The 19,142-nt window shown below is 43.4% G+C and overlaps 1 protein-coding gene across 3 annotated transcripts in view; it reads left to right on the plus strand.

Annotated features, from left to right (window-relative positions):
* KMT2A (lysine methyltransferase 2A) overlaps positions 1 to 19,142 on the plus strand; it is a 77,156-nt gene that overhangs the window by 42,977 nt on the left and 15,037 nt on the right. For 2 of the 3 annotated variants that reach the window (XM_027581001.2, XM_027581002.2), the window contains 17 exons: positions 2,334 to 2,480; positions 3,130 to 3,225; positions 3,437 to 3,557; positions 4,830 to 4,952; positions 5,369 to 5,553; positions 6,381 to 6,554; positions 7,681 to 7,791; positions 8,087 to 8,160; positions 8,791 to 8,984; positions 9,290 to 9,396; positions 10,431 to 10,568; positions 11,646 to 11,804; positions 12,058 to 12,175; positions 12,298 to 12,376; positions 13,436 to 13,596; positions 13,794 to 13,976; positions 14,193 to 18,396. In XM_027581001.2, the coding sequence (XP_027436802.2) occupies positions 2,334 to 2,480; positions 3,130 to 3,225; positions 3,437 to 3,557; positions 4,830 to 4,952; positions 5,369 to 5,553; positions 6,381 to 6,554; positions 7,681 to 7,791; positions 8,087 to 8,160; positions 8,791 to 8,984; positions 9,290 to 9,396; positions 10,431 to 10,568; positions 11,646 to 11,804; positions 12,058 to 12,175; positions 12,298 to 12,376; positions 13,436 to 13,596; positions 13,794 to 13,976; positions 14,193 to 18,396 (6,374 nt within the window). The remainder of the gene's footprint in view (positions 1 to 2,333; positions 2,481 to 3,129; positions 3,226 to 3,436; positions 3,558 to 4,829; positions 4,953 to 5,368; positions 5,554 to 6,380; positions 6,555 to 7,680; positions 7,792 to 8,086; positions 8,161 to 8,790; positions 8,985 to 9,289; positions 9,397 to 10,430; positions 10,569 to 11,645; positions 11,805 to 12,057; positions 12,176 to 12,297; positions 12,377 to 13,435; positions 13,597 to 13,793; positions 13,977 to 14,192; positions 18,397 to 19,142) is intronic. The other variant, XM_027581003.2, reaches the window with a different exon arrangement.

Genomic DNA, 19,142 nt, shown 5'->3' on the forward strand with positions numbered 1-19,142 from the left:
CACATCACTGAGTTGATAAAAGAGCAGGTTACAAAGTAGTATGTAAAGCATGATCCCATTTTGGTTTGGACATTGTTTTAAAAATATATATGCAGGGGCGCCTGGGTGGCTCAGTCGTTAAGCGTCTGCCTTCAGCTCAGGTCATGGTCCCAGGGTCCTGGGATCGAGTCCCACATCGGGCTCCCTGCTCCGCGGGAAGCCTGCTTCTCCCTCTCCCACTCCCCCTGCTTGTGTTCCCTCTCTGGCTGTGTCTCTCTCTGTCAAATAAATAAATAAAAAATCTTAAAAAAAAAAAAATATATATATATATGCAGAAAGAATTGTGGAAGGATTTACACCAAAATCTTAAAAATGTGATTGGATTATGGGTGCCTTCTTTTCTCTTTATTTTATTTTTCTTTTTCCTTTTGAGTCTTTGGCAGTGAGTATTTGCCACCTTTACAATGCAAAGCACAATTTTATAGGAAGCAGTAGTTTGTCATTCATACAATTCTCAATTCCAGAATACCTCCTTAGCTTATTATTTTATCACGTGTATTTTAAGGTCATGAAGAAATTCCAAGGCCAGATTATAATGTACATATTGAGCAATCAGGGAGACTCACTCACTAGCTAAGAGATTCAGTCCTGCCCACTTGCTATGTTAAATTATACAGTAGCAAAATTACAAATTATTGTCTGGTATTCATTCATTAAGCAAATATTTTAGTGCCTATTATGAACAATAATATTGTTCTAAGTGGTGGGGCTGCTTTAGATACTACTGAGACAAAGAATATTCAGTTTTTAGTGTCAGGGGTCTACTGTATCTCTTTTGCACATAATCTTAATGTTTTACATCCACACATATGCTGCTCACAGGAATAACTTGTATCACCAGTCCTTCAACTTCTGTGATAAAATGGGTTTTTTTTCAGAGTATAATTGCTTTAATTTAAATTGTGTAGTTGTGCACAGCAATCCCACAGGATTCCTAAAAACTGAACTAGAGAATGAAGAGCTCACTGCCTGCATTATACTCCTACTAAAGCATAACTAGTGTTTGATGAATTCTGACATTCGAGGTGTTTTTTTTTTTTTTAAGATTTATTTATTTATTTTAGAGACAGAGAGCACCCTGTGGGGAGGGGCAGAGGGAGAGGGAGAGAGAGAATCTCAAGCTGACTCCACATGGAATGCAGAGCCTGATGTGCGGTTGTGAGAGCACAACCTGAGCCAAAACCAAGAGTCAGATGCTTAACCAACTGCGCCACCTATGGACCCCCAGACGTTAGAGAGCTTTTTTTTTGTGTTTTTTTTTTTTAAGATTTTATTTATTTATTTGACAGAGAGAGCACAAGCAGGGGGAGCGGCAGGCAGAGGGAGAAGCAGGCCTCCCACCGAGCAGGGAGCGCGAGAGGCGGGGCTCGATCCCAGGACCCTGAGATCATGACCTGAGCCGAAGGCAGATGCTTAACCGACTGAGCCACCCAGGCGCCCCTCGAATTTTTAAAAACCTTTTATGTTGACATTATTTCAGATTTGCAGAAAAGTTATGAGAGTAGTACAAAGAATTCCCATGTACCCTTCACCCAGATTTCTCAAATGTTCATATTTTTGCTTTATCCTTTTCTCTTTGTGTGTCTGTATTTTACAAAGTGAGAAAATATGTACATAGATTTTATATATAGCATTTTCCTAAAAATTTGGAAGTTGCAGACGTGTCCTTTTATGTCTAAATATTTTAGTGTGTATTTCCTAAAACGAAGGACATTCTCATACAATCACGGTATAGTTGTCAAAGTCTGGAAATTAACAGTGGTATATTATTGTTATCTAATCTGTAAACCTTATTTAGTATCAGTTGTCCCAATAATTCTGCTATGGCAAAAGAAAAGTCTGGGTCATCCTTATTCAAATTTTTAAAAACTCCTTGCATGAAAATAACATTTCTACAACTAGAGATGGAAAGGACAAACCAGAGCTTACAACTGTCTTCAGTATTTTGTAGGAAGCCTTTAAAATCGTCCCTCTTTCCCCCTTCCCATAGCTCTTGCTTGTACCTCGCCTTAGGCACTTAACGCATTCTGGTAAATCTGGGATTATATTTATCTTGTTACTTTTTAAATTCTACCATTATTACTTTAGGCCCCTGCGTCCCCTCAGTGCCTAATCTTGTGCTTTTTTTTTTTTTTTTTTACATATTCATTGTAAATGATTATGTATTAACTTAAAATATATATATGTATATATATGCACACACCATTGGACTCCTAAAGCCTGAGGTCTGTAAATAGCATTTGGTTGATCTCTACATGTTGTTTGACAACTTCTGTGTTCCCCTCTTACCCTAGTTTGTGTATTGCCAAGTCTGTTGTGAGCCCTTCCACAAGTTTTGTTTAGAGGAGAACGAGCGCCCCCTGGAGGACCAGCTGGAGAACTGGTGTTGTCGCCGCTGCAAGTTCTGTCATGTTTGTGGAAGGCAGCATCAGGCCACCAAGGTATAAAACTAAGTAACAGAGCTCTATTTCCATTTCTGCCTTTTGGTTTAGGGTTTTGTACCTGTATTTTTCCTCTGCTGACTTAGTCTATCGCGACTATTTAATTTGGTATAATTCATTGCCTATTTTTGTGTTTTAATTTGGGGAATATAGGAGAAAACATGGCATTAGATAAAATCCCCCCAGTAACTCCAGTCTACCTGATAAGAATACTCATCACTGAGTGCCTCTGGCAGGACATAAACCCCAGTGCTTTCTTTGAGAGTAAAATAATTTATGAGACAATTTAAACTGTTCTAATGATGTGCTATACTTACTTGAAGGTAAATATGAAATGGGTGCTTCAAGTGAGTCGATGGGATGCCCATCTTTTTTTTTTTTTCGATGTGATACCCACTTCTTGCCTTTATATTTTCTTTTTTTTTTTAATTAGTGTATAGCTGACATACAATATGATGTGAGTTTCAGGTGTATGACTCAGTGACTCAGCACTTCTGCACATGACTCAGTGCTCAGCATGAGAAGCACAGTCCCCATCCGCCGTCTCACGGACTGTATTCCCTCGGCTGTACTTTTCATCTCCATGACTTAGTTATTTCATAACTGGAAGCGTGTACCTCTTCATCCCCTGCCTTTGTGTTTCCTACAGCAGCTGCTGGAGTGTAATAAGTGCCGAAACAGCTATCACCCCGAGTGCCTGGGACCAAACTACCCCACCAAGCCCACCAAGAAAAAGAAAGTTTGGGTGAGTACCCATATGACACGGTTGCAGAGAGAACTGTCATGGAGCTCTTGGGCTTGCCCACCCTGTAACCGGGATCCCCTTGGTCTCATTATTAGGAAGAGCCATCCCAGGAAAGAGGTCAACTTGAGAAACGGATTGCATCTGAGGTCTCTTTAAATGAGACGAGATATTAGAAATATGAAATTCCTGTTGAATTTCTTTTCTCTTCCAGATCTGCACCAAGTGTGTTCGCTGCAAGAGCTGTGGATCCACAACTCCAGGCAAAGGGTGGGACGCACAGTGGTCTCACGATTTTTCACTGTGCCACGACTGTGCCAAACTCTTTGCTAAAGGTAGTTCAGAAAAGCCAGTTTTGTCAACTTCTAGAAATTATATTTGGTGTTTATACAGCATGAACTGGACACTCCAGTGGAATGAAGTAAAACGTTTTATACATCTTGTCAAGGATTTACTAAGTTCCTGGTCTTACCCTTTCCTTTACACAGAGTATTACAGCAACTAGAAATGTTTTGTTAGCTTATATGGGAAGAATTAAGGGGATTTTTTTTAATAACTAACCACAAAGAAATGCTCTAAGCCAGTATTTCCCAAAGTGAGGTACATAGATGTTTGATTGTTTCAGAAATGATTTTAGGTGGTACTGAGTCAAACATTTTAATAGTTACAATAGAAAAAATTATACCTAATACATTTAACTCATTTTACTGACTTAGGATAATAATGATACAAAGTTTACTATTGAAGTTATTTAATCAAATCAATGTTAAATCTATTAAGTAAAGAAGAATAGAGGGGGAGCGCTTGGGTGACTCATTCGGTTGGGTAAGCGTCTGCCTTAGGCTGAGGTCATGATCTCAGGGTCCTGGAATTGAGCCCCACGTTGGGCTCCTCGCTCAGCGGAGAGCCTGCTTCTCCCTCCCTCTGCTGCTCCCCCTGCTTGTGCTCTCTCAATTCTCTCTGTCAAATAAATAAATAAAATCTTAAAAAAAAAAAAAAAGAATAGAGGGGGTGCATGGATAAAGCAAATTGATGAAGGCTGTCCTTTGTGTTGAATTTTAGGAAGTGCAGCTCTGAGCTCTAACTTAAAGCACTAAGAATAAGGAGAAAGTGTAAATTAACTGCTCTTTCTTTGGAACGTGTAAGAGAACGTTCTCTCCTTCTTTTCTGCTGTGTTCTTTTAAAACTCTACCTTATGACCTTTAAAAATGAGTCTAGGGCGCCTGGGTGGCTCAGATGGTTAAGCGTCTGCCTTCGGCTCAGGTCATGATCCCAGGGTCCTGGGATCGAGTCCCGCGTCAGGCTCCCTGCTCCTTGGGAGCCTGTTTCTCCCTCTGCCTCTCACTCTCTCTCTCTCTCTCTCTCTCTCTGTCTTTCATGAATAAATAAATAAAATCTTTTTAAAAAAATGAGTCTAAATAAAATCAGTGGCATGGTCTAAGAGCTCAGAAAAATCTGGACACTTTACAGATGCGTGAGCATTGCATAGTAGGTCCCTGCTGGCATCCGTGAGCAGTTCCAGAAGAGAGCTGGCACGTGGAAGTCAGGGCCTGAGAGGCACTGGTGTGTGAGCCAGAGCACTGCTGAAAAGTGTGCTTTGCTTTCAGGGAACTTCTGTCCTCTCTGTGATAAGTGTTATGATGACGATGACTACGAGAGTAAGATGATGCAGTGTGGGAAGTGTGATCGCTGGGTCCATTCCAAATGTGAGAATCTTTCAGGTACAGAAGGTTGGAGTCTTTTTATTACAGTTTCCTTCTTGCCTGATACAGTTAGAGCCCCCAAAGTAATCTGTAAGCGTAAAATTATGGCCCTGTTGTTGCTTGAAGTCCTCTGGAATTTTCATTTCTGGTCTCTAGAATAAGCTTCGTGTCAAGTTGTGCTCATTTATCGTGAACATAGCCCTTTGAAATATTTATTTGCTGTTTTCTGTGGGTACCTTAACTTCTTGATTCTCTCTCCAGTAACTAAATCCTGGGTAGCTAGCGTTAATAGTGTCCCTTCAGAGATCAGTACGTCCTGGGTTCCTGGGGGACATGAGGGTCCTGCTCCTGTCCCCAGCTTTGCATTAAGTTCAGGGGAGTAGTGTCCTCCCTCTCTGCCACTCTTCAGAGCACCTCAGCATTGTGGGTTTTTGTTTTTCTAGACGAGATGTATGAGATTCTGTCTAACCTGCCAGAAAGTGTGGCCTACACCTGTGTGAACTGCACTGAGCGGCATCCTGCAGAGTGGCGACTGGCCCTAGAAAAAGAGCTACAGATCTCTCTGAAGCAAGTTCTGACAGCTTTGCTCAACTCTCGGACCACCAGCCACTTGCTTCGCTACCGACAGGTGGGCCCTGAGAGTTTGTTTTAGGCGGGTTTTACCCAGCGAGGGAACGTTCGTTCGCTCCATTCTTCATTTAGTTTTGTAGAATTATTTGCTTTGGCTTTCAACCATTAAGGAAATCTTTAGGACCAAGTGTAGGACCTTCTTTGAGGGCTTTCTTTGCTGTTATAATAAGAAATTTGGACTTTATACTCTGAGGGCTCTGGGGGGCAGCGGTGAAAGGCTTTACCCAAGAGTGACCCGATCAGAGTTGCTTTTTAAGGCAGGAATGGTGGTCAGGAGGCAGTTGGAGTGATCTGGGTGAGAGGGAGAGTGGTGGCCTAATCTGACAGTCATGTGGCTGTCACTCTAGGAAGTCCCTAGGGCTCCTCAGGGCACAATTTGTAAACCACTACTTTTTGTCCATTGAAGTTGTGAACTGTACATCTAAGGAGTGGTCATTGGAAACACAATGTAAAATGTTGGAAGAATCGCGCAGATAACTCGAACTCAGAGCTAGGCTGCTGCTTTTTCTCCTCATAGAGCTCCATTTTTTTTAATAGGAAGATTTGCTATCTCTGTCTCCCTCAGAGGAACTGGCCAGTTTCTATGTCTTCATGCTCCGTTTGGAAGTTACCAGGCAAAGCTCTTAAGTTCACCTGGTCAAACTATTAGAGAACCGGCTCATTCTAACTTTTTTTCTATTATTTAAGAGATCTCTGATTATTTTCATGTTCTTTAGGTTTTATAATATGAATCATTCAGTACCATCTTTATTAATTTTAATAGAATTTGCACAGATGCCGCATTTTCAGTATTAGATAAAAGAAACCTATCTTTCCTGGAAACAGGCTGCCAAACCTCCAGACTTAAATCCTGAGACAGAGGAGAGTATACCTTCCCGCAGCTCCCCAGAAGGACCTGACCCACCTGTGCTTACTGAGGTCAGCAAACAGGAAGATCAACAGCCCTTAGATCTGGAAGGAGTCAAGAGGAAAATGGACCAAGGGAACTATACATCTGTGGTATGTCTCTACCTCAAACGCCAGTTTAGCGCCTCTGGGTCTTTAAGAGACAAGGCTGGGAATAAGCACCAAGAGATGGCTTGTGTTATATTTAGAAATGTCTTGTGGATTTAAATACCTAAGAATATGTGAGTTCTTTTAGCTCTGTGTTTCAGAAGATGGGAAGGTAGTGTCTCAAAATGATTTTTTTATTTGGCTGTCATCTGAGTTCTCTGAAAATTATTTTTTATTAAAACTGCTTATGGGGCGCCTGGGTGGTTCAGTCGTTAAGAATCTGCCTTCGGCTCAGGTCACGATCCCAGGGGCCTGGGATTGAGCCCTGCATCGGGCTCCCTGCCCGGCGGGGGACCTGCTTCTCCCTCTCTCATGCCCCCCTGCTTGTGTTCCCTCTCTCACTGTGTCTCTCTCTGTCAAATAAATAAATATAATCCTAAAAAAAAGAAAGAAAGAAAGAAAAAGCTTCGCAGTTGTACATTTCCCCCTTAAAAAAAAAAACAGTTTATGGAGGGGTGCCTGGGTGGCTCAGTCGATTAAGCGTCTGCCTTCAGCTCAGGTCATGGTGGCAGGGTCCTGGGATCGAGCCGCACGTGGGAGCCTGCTTCTCCCTCTCCCTCTGCTCCCCTGCTCCTGCTATCTCAAATAAATAAATAAAACTCTTAAAAAAAATAGTTTATGGAAAAATGCTAATGTGAAGTTCCTTGGTTTGCCCCTGTTGAAATCACGTCTAAATGATGTGTCTTTCTATATAGGATACTCATTTATAGATAGATGTCTTTTAAAGTTATGGTTTTAAGAATGTATGGGAATGATCATTTGTTATGGTCCATATTTGCTATTCAGTTGTTTATTTTAACCTAAATAAAAAATTATGGCCCTATTTGGGTAACTTACCGTGATACAGCCAATTTATTTGCATTCTTGCCTTATTAGCCTGGCTTCTCTTGACTGCCACAAGTTAATTGTGAACTGAATTCCAGAGGCCTCCACTAAAGAGAAATTACACTGCATTAAAATAGGGTGTCCATTTTCTGTTGGACCTCTGGGCTGGGTGATTTAGGAGGAAAGAGGAAGTGGTTTTGAGAGCACACTGTTTTATGAATAATTAATACTTTGTTTTTGTATACAGTTGGAGTTCAGTGATGATATCGTGAAGATCATTCAAGCAGCCATTAATTCAGATGGAGGGCAGCCGGAGATTAAAAAAGCCAACAGCATGGTCAAGTCCTTCTTTATTCGGGTGAATGATATTAATAGTTGATGTTTTTAATGCTTATCTATGGGTAATGGCTCCATGAACAGAACGGATTTGTTCTCCATTTTGTTTTGCTATATGTATAAAACATCTTTTGGTTTAACTCATTCCTCTGATTCTTTGGGAGGAAGTTGGTGGGGTCACCAAAGTGCATCCACTTTCTCTTGGCCTGAAATCATCCTCATATCGACAGAGAAACTAGTGTGAAGTTGTTGGTTTTCATGTGGTTTCCAAATGAATGTTCACATGCTTACATTTTGTTTGTTTGTTTTTCTGTTAGCAAATGGAACGTGTTTTTCCATGGTTCAGTGTCAAAAAGTCTAGGTTTTGGGAGCCAAATAAAGTATCGAGCAAGTAAGTAAATTCAGTATTACTTTTTTTTCCACCCCATCAGCTAGAAATCTGAGAGTTCTTATATTTCTAGATTAAGAGTTCTTTAGACTAGGTTTTAAGATTAAAAATTAATCACTTGAAATGCCCTTTCAGTGCTGATTTAGAGATAATACTTAATGTTTATTATAGCCTATTGCCCCCCTTTTTTTCTTTATATATTATGTTTTCTGCAACTTGGCTTAACTTGTGGCATAGGTACAGTACACGTGCTTGTATATGTAGCTCAGTATTTGGACTTGCAAAAATTGGGTTCTGTGTTATTCGGTTCAAATTGTGCTCTCTATTGCTCTTGAATACTCTCCATATTTAACCTTAAATTTTTATTCCAGTAAATCCTTCTGATTCTTTGGGAAAGTTATCACTTGCTTCCGGAAGTTTAACCAAGAGTCATATATCGAGAATATATATATTTTTAAATAATAAAGTCCTGTGTATTTAGACAGTTTTCAAATTCTGTGGCTTGTCCTTATATTCTGTGAATGGCTCATGCATGGGGCTGTGACCTGATGATATCAAGAATTTGATTATTTTGTATAGTTCCAGGTATATCGTAGGAGTTCAATAAATGCTTGTTGAATCAATTATTTTCAGCAGTGGGATGTTACCAAACGCAGTGCTTCCACCTTCACTTGACCATAATTATGCTCAGTGGCAGGAGCGAGAGGAAAACAGCCACACTGAGCAGCCTCCTCTAATGAAGAAAATCATTCCAGCTCCCAAACCTAAAGGGCCTGGAGAACCGGACTCTCCAACTCCTCTCCATCCTCCCACACCACCAATTTTGAGTAAGGCACCAAATGAGTCATTATCCATTTCTCTCTAGATGCAAATGATTAACTTTGTGAACCTAAATTTAATATACTTGCATATTGGAAAGAAATTCTCAGGTCATCCTAATTTTTGCTTAGCTTGGCCTGGTAGCAAGAAATCGATATAAATACTCTAACAGATGGTGAGATAGCATAACTTTGAACACTTTTTGAAAGTGTTTATTTTATAAGCCACAGGCTATTTAAACCGAATTGGTTTTTTTCTTTCTGGAAATCAGACCTAGTATTGCCACTTTTAACGATATCTTTTGGGTTCCAAGGTACTGATAGGAGTCGAGAAGATAGTCCAGAACTGAAACCACCCCCAGGCATAGAAGATAATAGACAATGTGCATTGTGTTTGACCTATGGTGATGACAGTGCTAATGTAAGTACCTTGGCGAATGGGTCCTACTTAGCAGATGCTCATGTGAACTGTTGGTCCTTGGTGTCTAAATTCGATGACTGGGTGCCATTTATTTAATGAATGTTTGTCACCTAGCTTATGTCACTTGGGGTTTTTTTCCTATAACGTATTTAATTGATTTAAAAGATGATTTGCCTTGGGGCAACTGGGTGGCTCAGTCGGTTAAGCATCTGACTCTTGATCTCAGCTCAGGTCTTGATCTCTGGGTGGGGAGTTCAAGCCCCGCACTGGGCTCCACATTGTGCATGGAGCCCACTTAAAATTAAAAAAAAAAAAAAGATGATTACCTGTTGACGTCTGATAGTTTCTACAGGAGATTTCTCAGTAAGATTTTATGAAAGTCAATAAAATAAGTTGCATATTAAAGGCTTGTGTGTAATGGAGGGCAGAATGGTTAAGACCCCCAGTTCTGGCAGGCTGCCTGGATTCATCTCTGTGCCCTACTGCCTACTTATTGACCTTGGCGAGGAGCTTAACCTCTCTGACTCTAAGTTTCATCTTTAAAATGAGGATAATAATAATACTTAACCTCAGGAACGTTTATGAGGATTAAAGGAAATAATGTTTATAAAGCTGGGCCTTATAAACTATATTTTTATAAACTTTATTTTTTATAAACTATATTTTTAGAAACTATAAACTATTTAGTGCTGGGCACAAAGTAAGCTTACAATAAAAAAGGTTTTGTAGTGCAAGCTGAGAGAACTGGCTTTGAAATATGGTTGTAAAGAAGTCCGTGCACACTTTTATAAACTTAACACATACTGCTAATGTTTTGATTCCCTATGTTTATAAAATATTTCCCGTCTGTGGATTCTAGAAAGGTGAGAAGGGGAAACAGAGCAACATTGAGAAATGAGTTTTGATTTTTGTGTGCATCCCCAAGTTAAAGAATTATTATTGATGTTATCTTGACTGAGGTAAAGCTAATACCAAGGAAAACCTTCTTTGACATTATATTCTTTAAAGAAAAAAGAAATCTCTTGATTTCTTAGGATGCTGGCCGTTTGCTTTACATTGGCCAAAATGAGTGGACACATGTAAATTGCGCTTTGTGGTCAGCAGAAGTGTTTGAAGACGATGATGGATCACTAAAGAATGTGCACATGGCTGTGATCAGGGGCAAGCAGCTGGTAAGACCCTGTGTAAATGTTACGGAAAAGATTTCCCCTCCGTTTCCAGATGTTCTCTCCGTGGCTTCATGCTACTTCATTGAGGTTTTCACAGTGCCTTCAGGATGGTTAGCCAGCAACAAATACTGGTGTGTGCTGTAGGCAGATTGCTACTCTGACCCCTGGGGGATGGTGCAAAAGAAATAGAGGACAAAGTATTATCTAGTTTGGGAGATAATTTGAATGTGCAAGAAAGATGTTAATTAATTAAGTGATTTAGACAAAATGATCTCAGAGGTCCCAGTTGAATCACCACTCTATGATTCCATAGGAAAAACCCACATAAATACACACACGAAGAGGGGATGTGGGAAATGATCAGTAGAAGCTGAGAGTAGTCAGAAAAGGCCAAGGAGGAGTAAAATTTTAAAAGCTATATTTTGAAGGAAGGGAGAAGATGAAGGACTATCAGAAAGAAAGAGAGAGAGAAACAAACAAAAAGCCCATGTGATTTGTGTGGAGAGCACAAACAAAAAGTCTTCTGTGGAAAGAGGAGCCCAGACTGTGACCTTGACAGAATAAAGTGGTGACATACGGGCTAGTTGAAGGAAATTTTTGAATCGTGCGATAAATTTAATCTGTTAAGTCTAGTAACTAGAGACCCTTGTGTTTCTGATGGGTATAATCTTTCTAGAACTGAGTTCTTTTGGACATGGTAGCTTTCTAGTAAGATGATGTTTTTAGTATCAGTCTTTGAAGTTCTTTTCTTTTTTTTTTTTTTTTTGCTCTTTTCGAAGTTCTTTCTTCTCTAAATCAGTCGTGCATCCTAGGAACAAAACTGTGTTTTGGTTTAAGTTCTAAATCAAAGTGTAATATTTACGTTTAATAGTTACAGGGCCCCAGGGACAGTGGGAGAGAGAGGATCTGTAGAGGAGGCTTTAGGGTTCATATCAGTTCTCTGTAACTCAGCTGATTACCAATAAAAAAAAAAAAAAATGACTTGTAGGAAACCCAGAATGGGGTAATTCTGTAGAGAAGAAAAATGGCTTAAAACATCTGAAAGTCTGACTTAGGCCTCTGTTCTCTCTGGATGATTAGAGATGTGAGTTCTGCCAAAAGCCAGGAGCCACTGTGGGCTGCTGCCTTACATCCTGCACCAGCAACTATCACTTCATGTGTTCTCGCGCCAAGAACTGTGTCTTTCTGGATGATAAGAAAGTGTATTGCCAGCGCCATCGGGATCTGATCAAAGGCGAGGTGAGAGCTTCCATTGCTTTTCGAATTCTATAGGACTACAGGGAAAATAGGCTGAAACAGCAAGATGGTAAGCTTTGTTTTACCTTCCTACTGTGTGTTCCTAGAATCACCTTCTTAGAAATACAGCAGTCCTCCTGTGAAACAGCAGGGTGATTGTGAGATATGCTCTGTACTTGACCTCCAAGAGAGTCAGTATCATGCGTACAATGTGTGAAGGGACAGCCTGTTGTTAACAGCCGGGTTTTCGTTTCAGGTGGTTCCTGAGAATGGATTTGAAGTTTTTAGAAGAGTGTTTGTGGACTTTGAAGGAATCAGCTTGAGAAGAAAGTTTCTCAATGGCTTGGAACCAGAAAATATCCACATGATGATTGGTATGACATGGGCTTCTATTGTGGGGGAAGGCTCGATGTATCGCTGGGGGACTTCCTGGTCTTTGGGTGTAAAGTGAGCCTTCTCCCTACCTTCTCTAATCAGTTCTTCTTTCCTTGGTCAGGCTCCATGACAATTGACTGCTTAGGAATTCTGAATGATCTCTCTGACTGTGAAGATAAGCTTTTTCCTATTGGATATCAGTAAGTAGCACCGTAGAGCCAAGACACCAGCCCCCACAGCTTGGGCACCCTGAACAATGAGCAGGTCTTTGAATGGAGAGCCATACTTGTTAGCTACTTTTAATCTCTACCGAAAATTAACTACTTTTGTTGCTACTTTTTGTAGATTGGGACTAAAGTATCCTTTTATGTCCCCTAAATCCAGTTGTAGAAGGAAAATATTATTGGCATACTTTCAGAATCATTTCCAAATAAAACCTAAATTAAAAAAAAACAAAACAAACAAACAAAAAAACGCAAGGTCAGTCTCTTAAGATTCCCCTGAGTTCCACCTATCTGCATTCAAAAGTCCAGATTATCGTAGTGGATCAAACACCTCATGCCCCTGTCCTCAATCTAAAAATATAAACCCCCACAATAATAATCATATTGTCCAGTGAACTCTTTCCTATGTGAAGCAAATGGCTTAAACTTCTAGCATGCTGACCGTATAAATTTAAAGCTCCCTTCCGGTCTCTCCCATTTTGGAGTCTCATTGTGCTGTCTGCACTCCCAATTTATTCTGCATTCCAATTCTGGCAACACAGTCTGTACGTTTAGCTGGCAGCTCTTTGTAAAAACCAGGCCCCATCAGCATCCAGCAAATTTGAAGCAGTTACACTTCCCTTGTCTTATGGGGCTTTTCTCCCACAGGGGACACTTCAGGTTTGCTCTTTCCTCACTGTGTACACCTTGTGGGGGACAGGAGTCCCTTCCTGAAGGCCAATAACTATTTCTTGTAGTAGATGTTAGTATTTTCCTTTCTCTGCATTTTAGGATATTTTACTATTTTTGTCTCCTGCTTACACTACAATAAAAAAAGATTTGATGCTATTTTCTGAGAGGCTAGGAAAAACCAAGAACTTCAAAAAGCCTGGAACACCCTAGCCAGGGAGATCTCTATAATAAGAATCCGTGATGTAAAGCTAAGTTCTGTAAATCAAGGAGAGCAGGGAAGCTAGGATGAGAAGACGTTTTGGCCAATGTTCGTCTCCACTTCTGTACTCTCACTCATGGGGATTTGTGTGGCTCTGTCCCCAGGTGTTCCAGGGTTTACTGGAGCACCACGGATGCTCGCAAGCGCTGTGTGTATACGTGCAAGATCGTAGAATGCCGTCCTCCAGTTGTAGAGCCGGATATCAACAGCACTGTCGAGCACGATGAAAATAGGACCATCGCTCACAGCCCCACATCTTTTGCAGGTGAGTTTTTAATCAAGGTGGGACTCGAATTAGATTGGGGGAGTACTGTGATTGAAGGTGGGGAAAGTTGTCTCTCTGGGCGGTCTCATTTGTTTCTGTTTTGATCTTTACCTAATAGCTTGCTTTGTGTTGGTTCGTTTGTTTGATATTTTAATTGGACCTTTTTTAAAAGTAAAAGTTTTTCTTCCCTACCACAGAAATTGCGTCTAAAGAAAGTCAAAACACAGCTGAAATTGTAAGTCCTCCCTCACCAGACCGACCTCATTCGCAAACCTCCGGCTCCTGTTTTTATCATGTCATCTCAAAGGTCCCTAGGATTCGCACACCTAGTTATTCTCCAACACAGAGATCCCCTGGCTGTCGGCCGTTGCCTTCTGCAGGTAAAGGACCTACCTCATTGACTAAGTTGACCCAAAAAGGTCAGCTCAGAGATGAGCTTGTGATTCTTTCAGGCCACTCTGTCGTAGGGGCTTTTGCTCATTGAGTCTTGATTTGCAGTTTTCAGTTATAAGCCATTGCCAAGTCATTGAAAGCAATGGCCACCACACATTCGTTCTCTCTGTAATAGACTTTATTACTTTTTCTCTCTTGTTCAGGAAGTCCTACCCCAACCACTCATGAAATAGTCACAGTGGGTGACCCTTTACTCTCCTCTGGACTCCGAAGCATTGGCTCCCGGCGTCACAGCACTTCTTCCTTGTCACCCCAGCGGTCTAAACTCCGGATCATGTCTCCAATGAGAACTGGGGGTACTTACTCCAGGAATAGTGTTTCCTCAGTCTCTACCATCGGGACTGCCACAGATCTTGAGTCAAGTGCCAAAGCAGTTGATCATGTCTTAGGACCACTGAATTCAAATACTAATTTAGGGCAAAACACTTCCACCTCTTCAAATTTGCAAAGGACAGTGGTTACTATGGGCACTAAAACCAGCCACTTGGATGGGTCTTCCTCTTCCGAAATGAAGCATTCCAGCGCTTCAGACTTGGCATCCAAGGGCTCCTCTTTGAAGGGAGAGAAGACCAAAGTGCCAAGTTCCAAGAGTTTGGAGGGGTCTGCACATGCTGTGGCTTATCCTGGCATTCCCAAACTGGCTCCACAGGTTCATAACACAACACCTGGAGAATTAAATGCTAGCAAGATCGGCACTTTCGCTGAACTCTCTTCAGGGCCGTTTTCTTCTAAAGAGGCCCTCTCCTTCCCCCCACTCCATCTGAGAGGGCAGAGGAATGATCGGGACCAACACACAGATTCTAACCAGTCGGTAAACCCCCCTCCCGATGAAGACGCGGGAGTCAAAACCTTGAAGCTATCTGGAGTGAGCAACAGATCGTCCATCCTCAATGAGCACGTGGGGTCTAGTTCCAGAGACCGGAGACAGAAAGGGAAAAAGTCTTGTAAAGAAACTTTCAAAGAAAAACATTCCAGTAAATCTTTTTTGGAACCTGGTCAGGTGTCAACTGGTGAGGAAGGAAACCTAAAGCCGGAGTTTGTGGACGAGGTTTTGACTCCTGAGTTCATGGGGCAACGACCATGTAATAATGTTTCTTCTGATAAGATTGGAGACAAAGGCCTCTCTATTCCGGGAGCCCCCAAAGCTCCATCCATGCAAGTAGAAGGATCTGCCAAGGAATTACAGACACCCCGGAAACGTACAGTCAAAGTAACACTGACCCCTCTCAAAATGGAAAGTGAGGGCCAGTCCAAGAATACCCTGAAAGAAGGTAGCCCCGTTTCCCCTTTGCAAATAGAGTCAGCATCTCCTCCCACAGAACCAGTTGCAGCCTCCGAAAGTCCAGGAGATGGTCCAGTGGCCCAGCCAAGCCCCAATGATACCTCATCCCAGGATCCTCAGAGTAACAACTATCAGAATCTTCCAGTACAGGACAGAAACCTGATGCTTCCAGATGGTCCCAAACCTCAGGAGGATGGCTCTTTCAAGAGGAGATATCCCCGTCGCAGTGCTCGGGCGCGCTCGAACATGTTCTTCGGGCTCACCCCGCTCTATGGAGTGAGATCCTATGGTGAAGAAGACATTCCATTCTACAGCAGCTCCACAGGCAAGAAACGGGGCAAGAGATCAGCCGAAGGACAGGTGGATGGGGCTGACGACCTGAGCACCTCAGATGAAGATGACCTATACTATTATAATTTCACCAGAACAGTGATTTCCTCAGGTGGAGATGAGCGGCTGGCATCCCATAATTTATTTCGGGAGGAGGAGCAGTGTGACCTTCCCAAAATCTCACAGTTGGATGGTGTCGATGATGGCACAGAGAGTGATACTAGCGTCACCGCCACCACAAGGAAAAGCAGCCAGATTCCAAAAAGAAATGGGAAGGAAAACGGAACGGAGAACTTAAAGATTGAGCGACCCGAAGATGCCGGTGAGAAAGAACATGTCCTTAAGAGTTCCGTGGGCCACAAAAACGAGCCAAAGGTGGATAACTGCCACTCCGTAAGCCGAGTTAAAGCACAGGGGCAGGACTCCTTGGAGGCTCAGCTCAGCTCATTGGAGCCCAGCCGCCGGGTCCACACGAGCACCCCGTCAGACAAGAACCTCCTGGACACCTACAGTACCGAGCTCCTCAAGTCAGACTCGGATAACAACAACAGTGACGACTGTGGGAATATCCTGCCCTCGGACATTATGGACTTTGTACTGAAGAATACTCCTTCCATGCAGGCTTTGGGTGAGAGCCCGGAGTCCTCTTCGTCGGAACTCCTGAATCTGGGTGAAGGTTTGGGTCTTGACAGCAATCGGGAAAAGGACATGGGTCTCTTCGAGGTCTTTTCTCAGCAGTTGCCGACGGCGGAACCCGTGGACAGTAGCGTCTCCTCCTCTATCTCAGCAGAGGAGCAGTTTGAGCTGCCTCTGGAGCTACCGTCCGACCTGTCTGTCCTGACCACGCGGAGTCCCACTGTCCCTAGCCAGAATGCCAGCAGACTGGCTGTAATCTCTGACTCAGGAGAGAAGAGAGTGACCATCACCGAGAAGTCTGTGGCCTCCTCTGAAGGCGACTCGGCACTGCTGAGTCCAGGAGTGGATCCCACCCCCGAAGGCCACATGACTCCCGATCATTTTATTCAAGGACACATGGACGCAGACCACATCTCCAGCCCTCCTTGTGGTTCGGTGGAGCAAGGTCATGGCAACAATCAGGATTTAACTAGAAACAGTAGCACCCCCGGCCTGCAGGTACCTGTTTCCCCTACTGTTCCTATCCAGAACCAGAAATATGTGCCCAATTCTACTGAGAGTCCTGGCCCATCTCAGATTTCTAATGCAGCTGTCCAGACCACTCCACCCCACCTGAAACCAGCCACTGAGAAACTCATTGTGGTTAACCAGAACATGCAGCCACTTTATGTTCTCCAAACTCTTCCAAATGGAGTGACCCAAAAAATCCAGTTGACCTCTTCTGTTAGTTCTACACCCAATGTGATGGAGACAAATACTTCAGTATTGGGGCCCATGGGAAGTGGTCTCACCCTAGCCACGGGACTAAATCCAAGTTTGCCAACGTCTCCATCTCTGTTCCCTCCTGCTAGCAAAGGATTGCTCCCCATGCCTCATCACCAGCACTTACATTCCTTCCCTGCAGCTGCTCAAAGTAGTTTCCCACCTAACATCAGCAGTCCTCCTTCAGGCCTACTTATTGGGGTTCAGCCTCCTCCAGATCCCCAACTTTTGGTTTCAGAAGCCAGCCAGAGGACAGACCTCAGTACCACAGTAGCCACTCCATCCTCTGGACTCAAGAAAAGACCCATATCTCGTCTACAGACCCGAAAGAATAAAAAACTCGCTCCCTCTAGCACCCCTTCAACCATTGCCCCTTCCGATGTGGTCTCTAACATGACCCTGATTAACTTCACACCCTCCCAGCTGCCAAACCATCCCAATCTGTTAGATCTGGGGTCACTTAATACGTCATCTCACCGAACTGTCCCCAACATCATAAAAAGGTCTAAATCTGGCATCATGTATTTTGAACAGGCACCCCTGTTACCCCAGAGTGCCGCGGCGGCGGGCGCATCCACCGTAAGCCAGGATACTAGCCACCTCACCGCGGGGCCTGGGTCCGGCCTGGCGTCCGGTGCCTCCGTCTTGAATGTTGTGTCCATGCAGACCACAACCGCCCCTACAAGTAGCGCGTCCGTTCCGGGACATGTTGCGTTAACCAACCCCAGGTTGCTCAGTGCCCCGGATATTGGCTCAATAAGCAACCTTTTAATCAAAGCTAGCCAGCAGAGCCTGGGGATGCAGGACCAGCCCGTGGCTCTACCGCCCAGTGCGGGAATGTTTCCACAACTGGGGGCCGCGGCGTCTAGCATCTGTGTGCTCCCCTCTGCTCAGACTGCGGGCGTCGCAGCTGCCTCTCCTTCTGGGGAAGCAGAAGAACACTATCAGCTTCAGCGCGTGAACCAGCTCCTTGCCAGCAAAACTGGGATTCTCCCGTCCCAGCGCGAACTTGATTCTGCTGCAGGGACCCAGGGATCCACCTTCGCCCAGACAGGAGATGCTCCTAATAGCATGGGGCTAGAGCAAAATAAGGCTTTATCCTCAGCTATGCAAGCCAGCCCGGCCTCTCCCGGGGGCTCTCCATCCTCTGGACAGCCCTCAGCAAGCCCCGCGGTGCCGGCTCCCACCAAACCCAAACCAAAAATCAAACGGTTTCAGCTGCCTTTGGACAAAGGGAATGGCAAGAAGCACAAAGTTTCCCATTTGCGGACCAGTTCTTCTGAAGCACACATTCCAGACCAAGAAGCCAGCACGACATCCCTGACCTCAGTCACAGGGTGAGAGATCGAAATATTAGCTACTACTCTGGGTAGGTGGGATTGTCTTTGCTCTGGACGAGAGGCTGTTGAAGTGGCAGTTTTCCTGGGAAGGGCACTCTTTTGTCCACGTTGCATTACTCGAGGCTGTTCTGGGTTTTGACTTTTTTTTTTTCCCTCACAGTGGTGATTTATAGAGCAAAATTTAGCTCCATCCGTGGGCAGTTTGTCTCTCGGATAGAACCACATCTCTAATTACTCTTTGTTTTGGGGTTTTTTTTGGGGGGGTTGTGGGGGTTTTTTTTGTTGTTTTTTATGGAGGGTGGGGACAGGCAGAGGGAGAGAGAGAATCCCAAGCAGGCTCCATGCCCAGAGCGGAGCACAATGTGGTGCTCAATCTCAGAACCCTTGATCATAACCTGAGCCGAAATCAAGAGTCGGACCCTTAACCGACTGAGCCACCCAGGCCCCCCTTTGCTCTGATTTAAAGCAATGCTGCTGTTTGCTCTTGGGTTTGTTGCTTTTGGGTTTTGTTGTTGTTTTGGGGGTTTTTTGCTGAGTCTTAGGATACTGAGGGATGATGATTATTCCTGTCTGGTGGGCAAAGCCACCTGTTGTAGATCCTCATGAAGTCCTTTTTTGAAAGCATGGAGTGTAACGTGCATTGAGTACACAAGTGAAACTTTACATATGTATGCACCCATGTAGCCACCATTCTGATCAAGATATAAAACATTCCTAGTGTTGGGCACCTGGGTGGCTCAGTT

The sequence above is a fragment of the Zalophus californianus genome, chromosome 11, assembly GCF_009762305.2.
Source record: "Zalophus californianus isolate mZalCal1 chromosome 11, mZalCal1.pri.v2, whole genome shotgun sequence".
Taxonomy (NCBI): Eukaryota; Metazoa; Chordata; class Mammalia; order Carnivora; family Otariidae; genus Zalophus; species Zalophus californianus.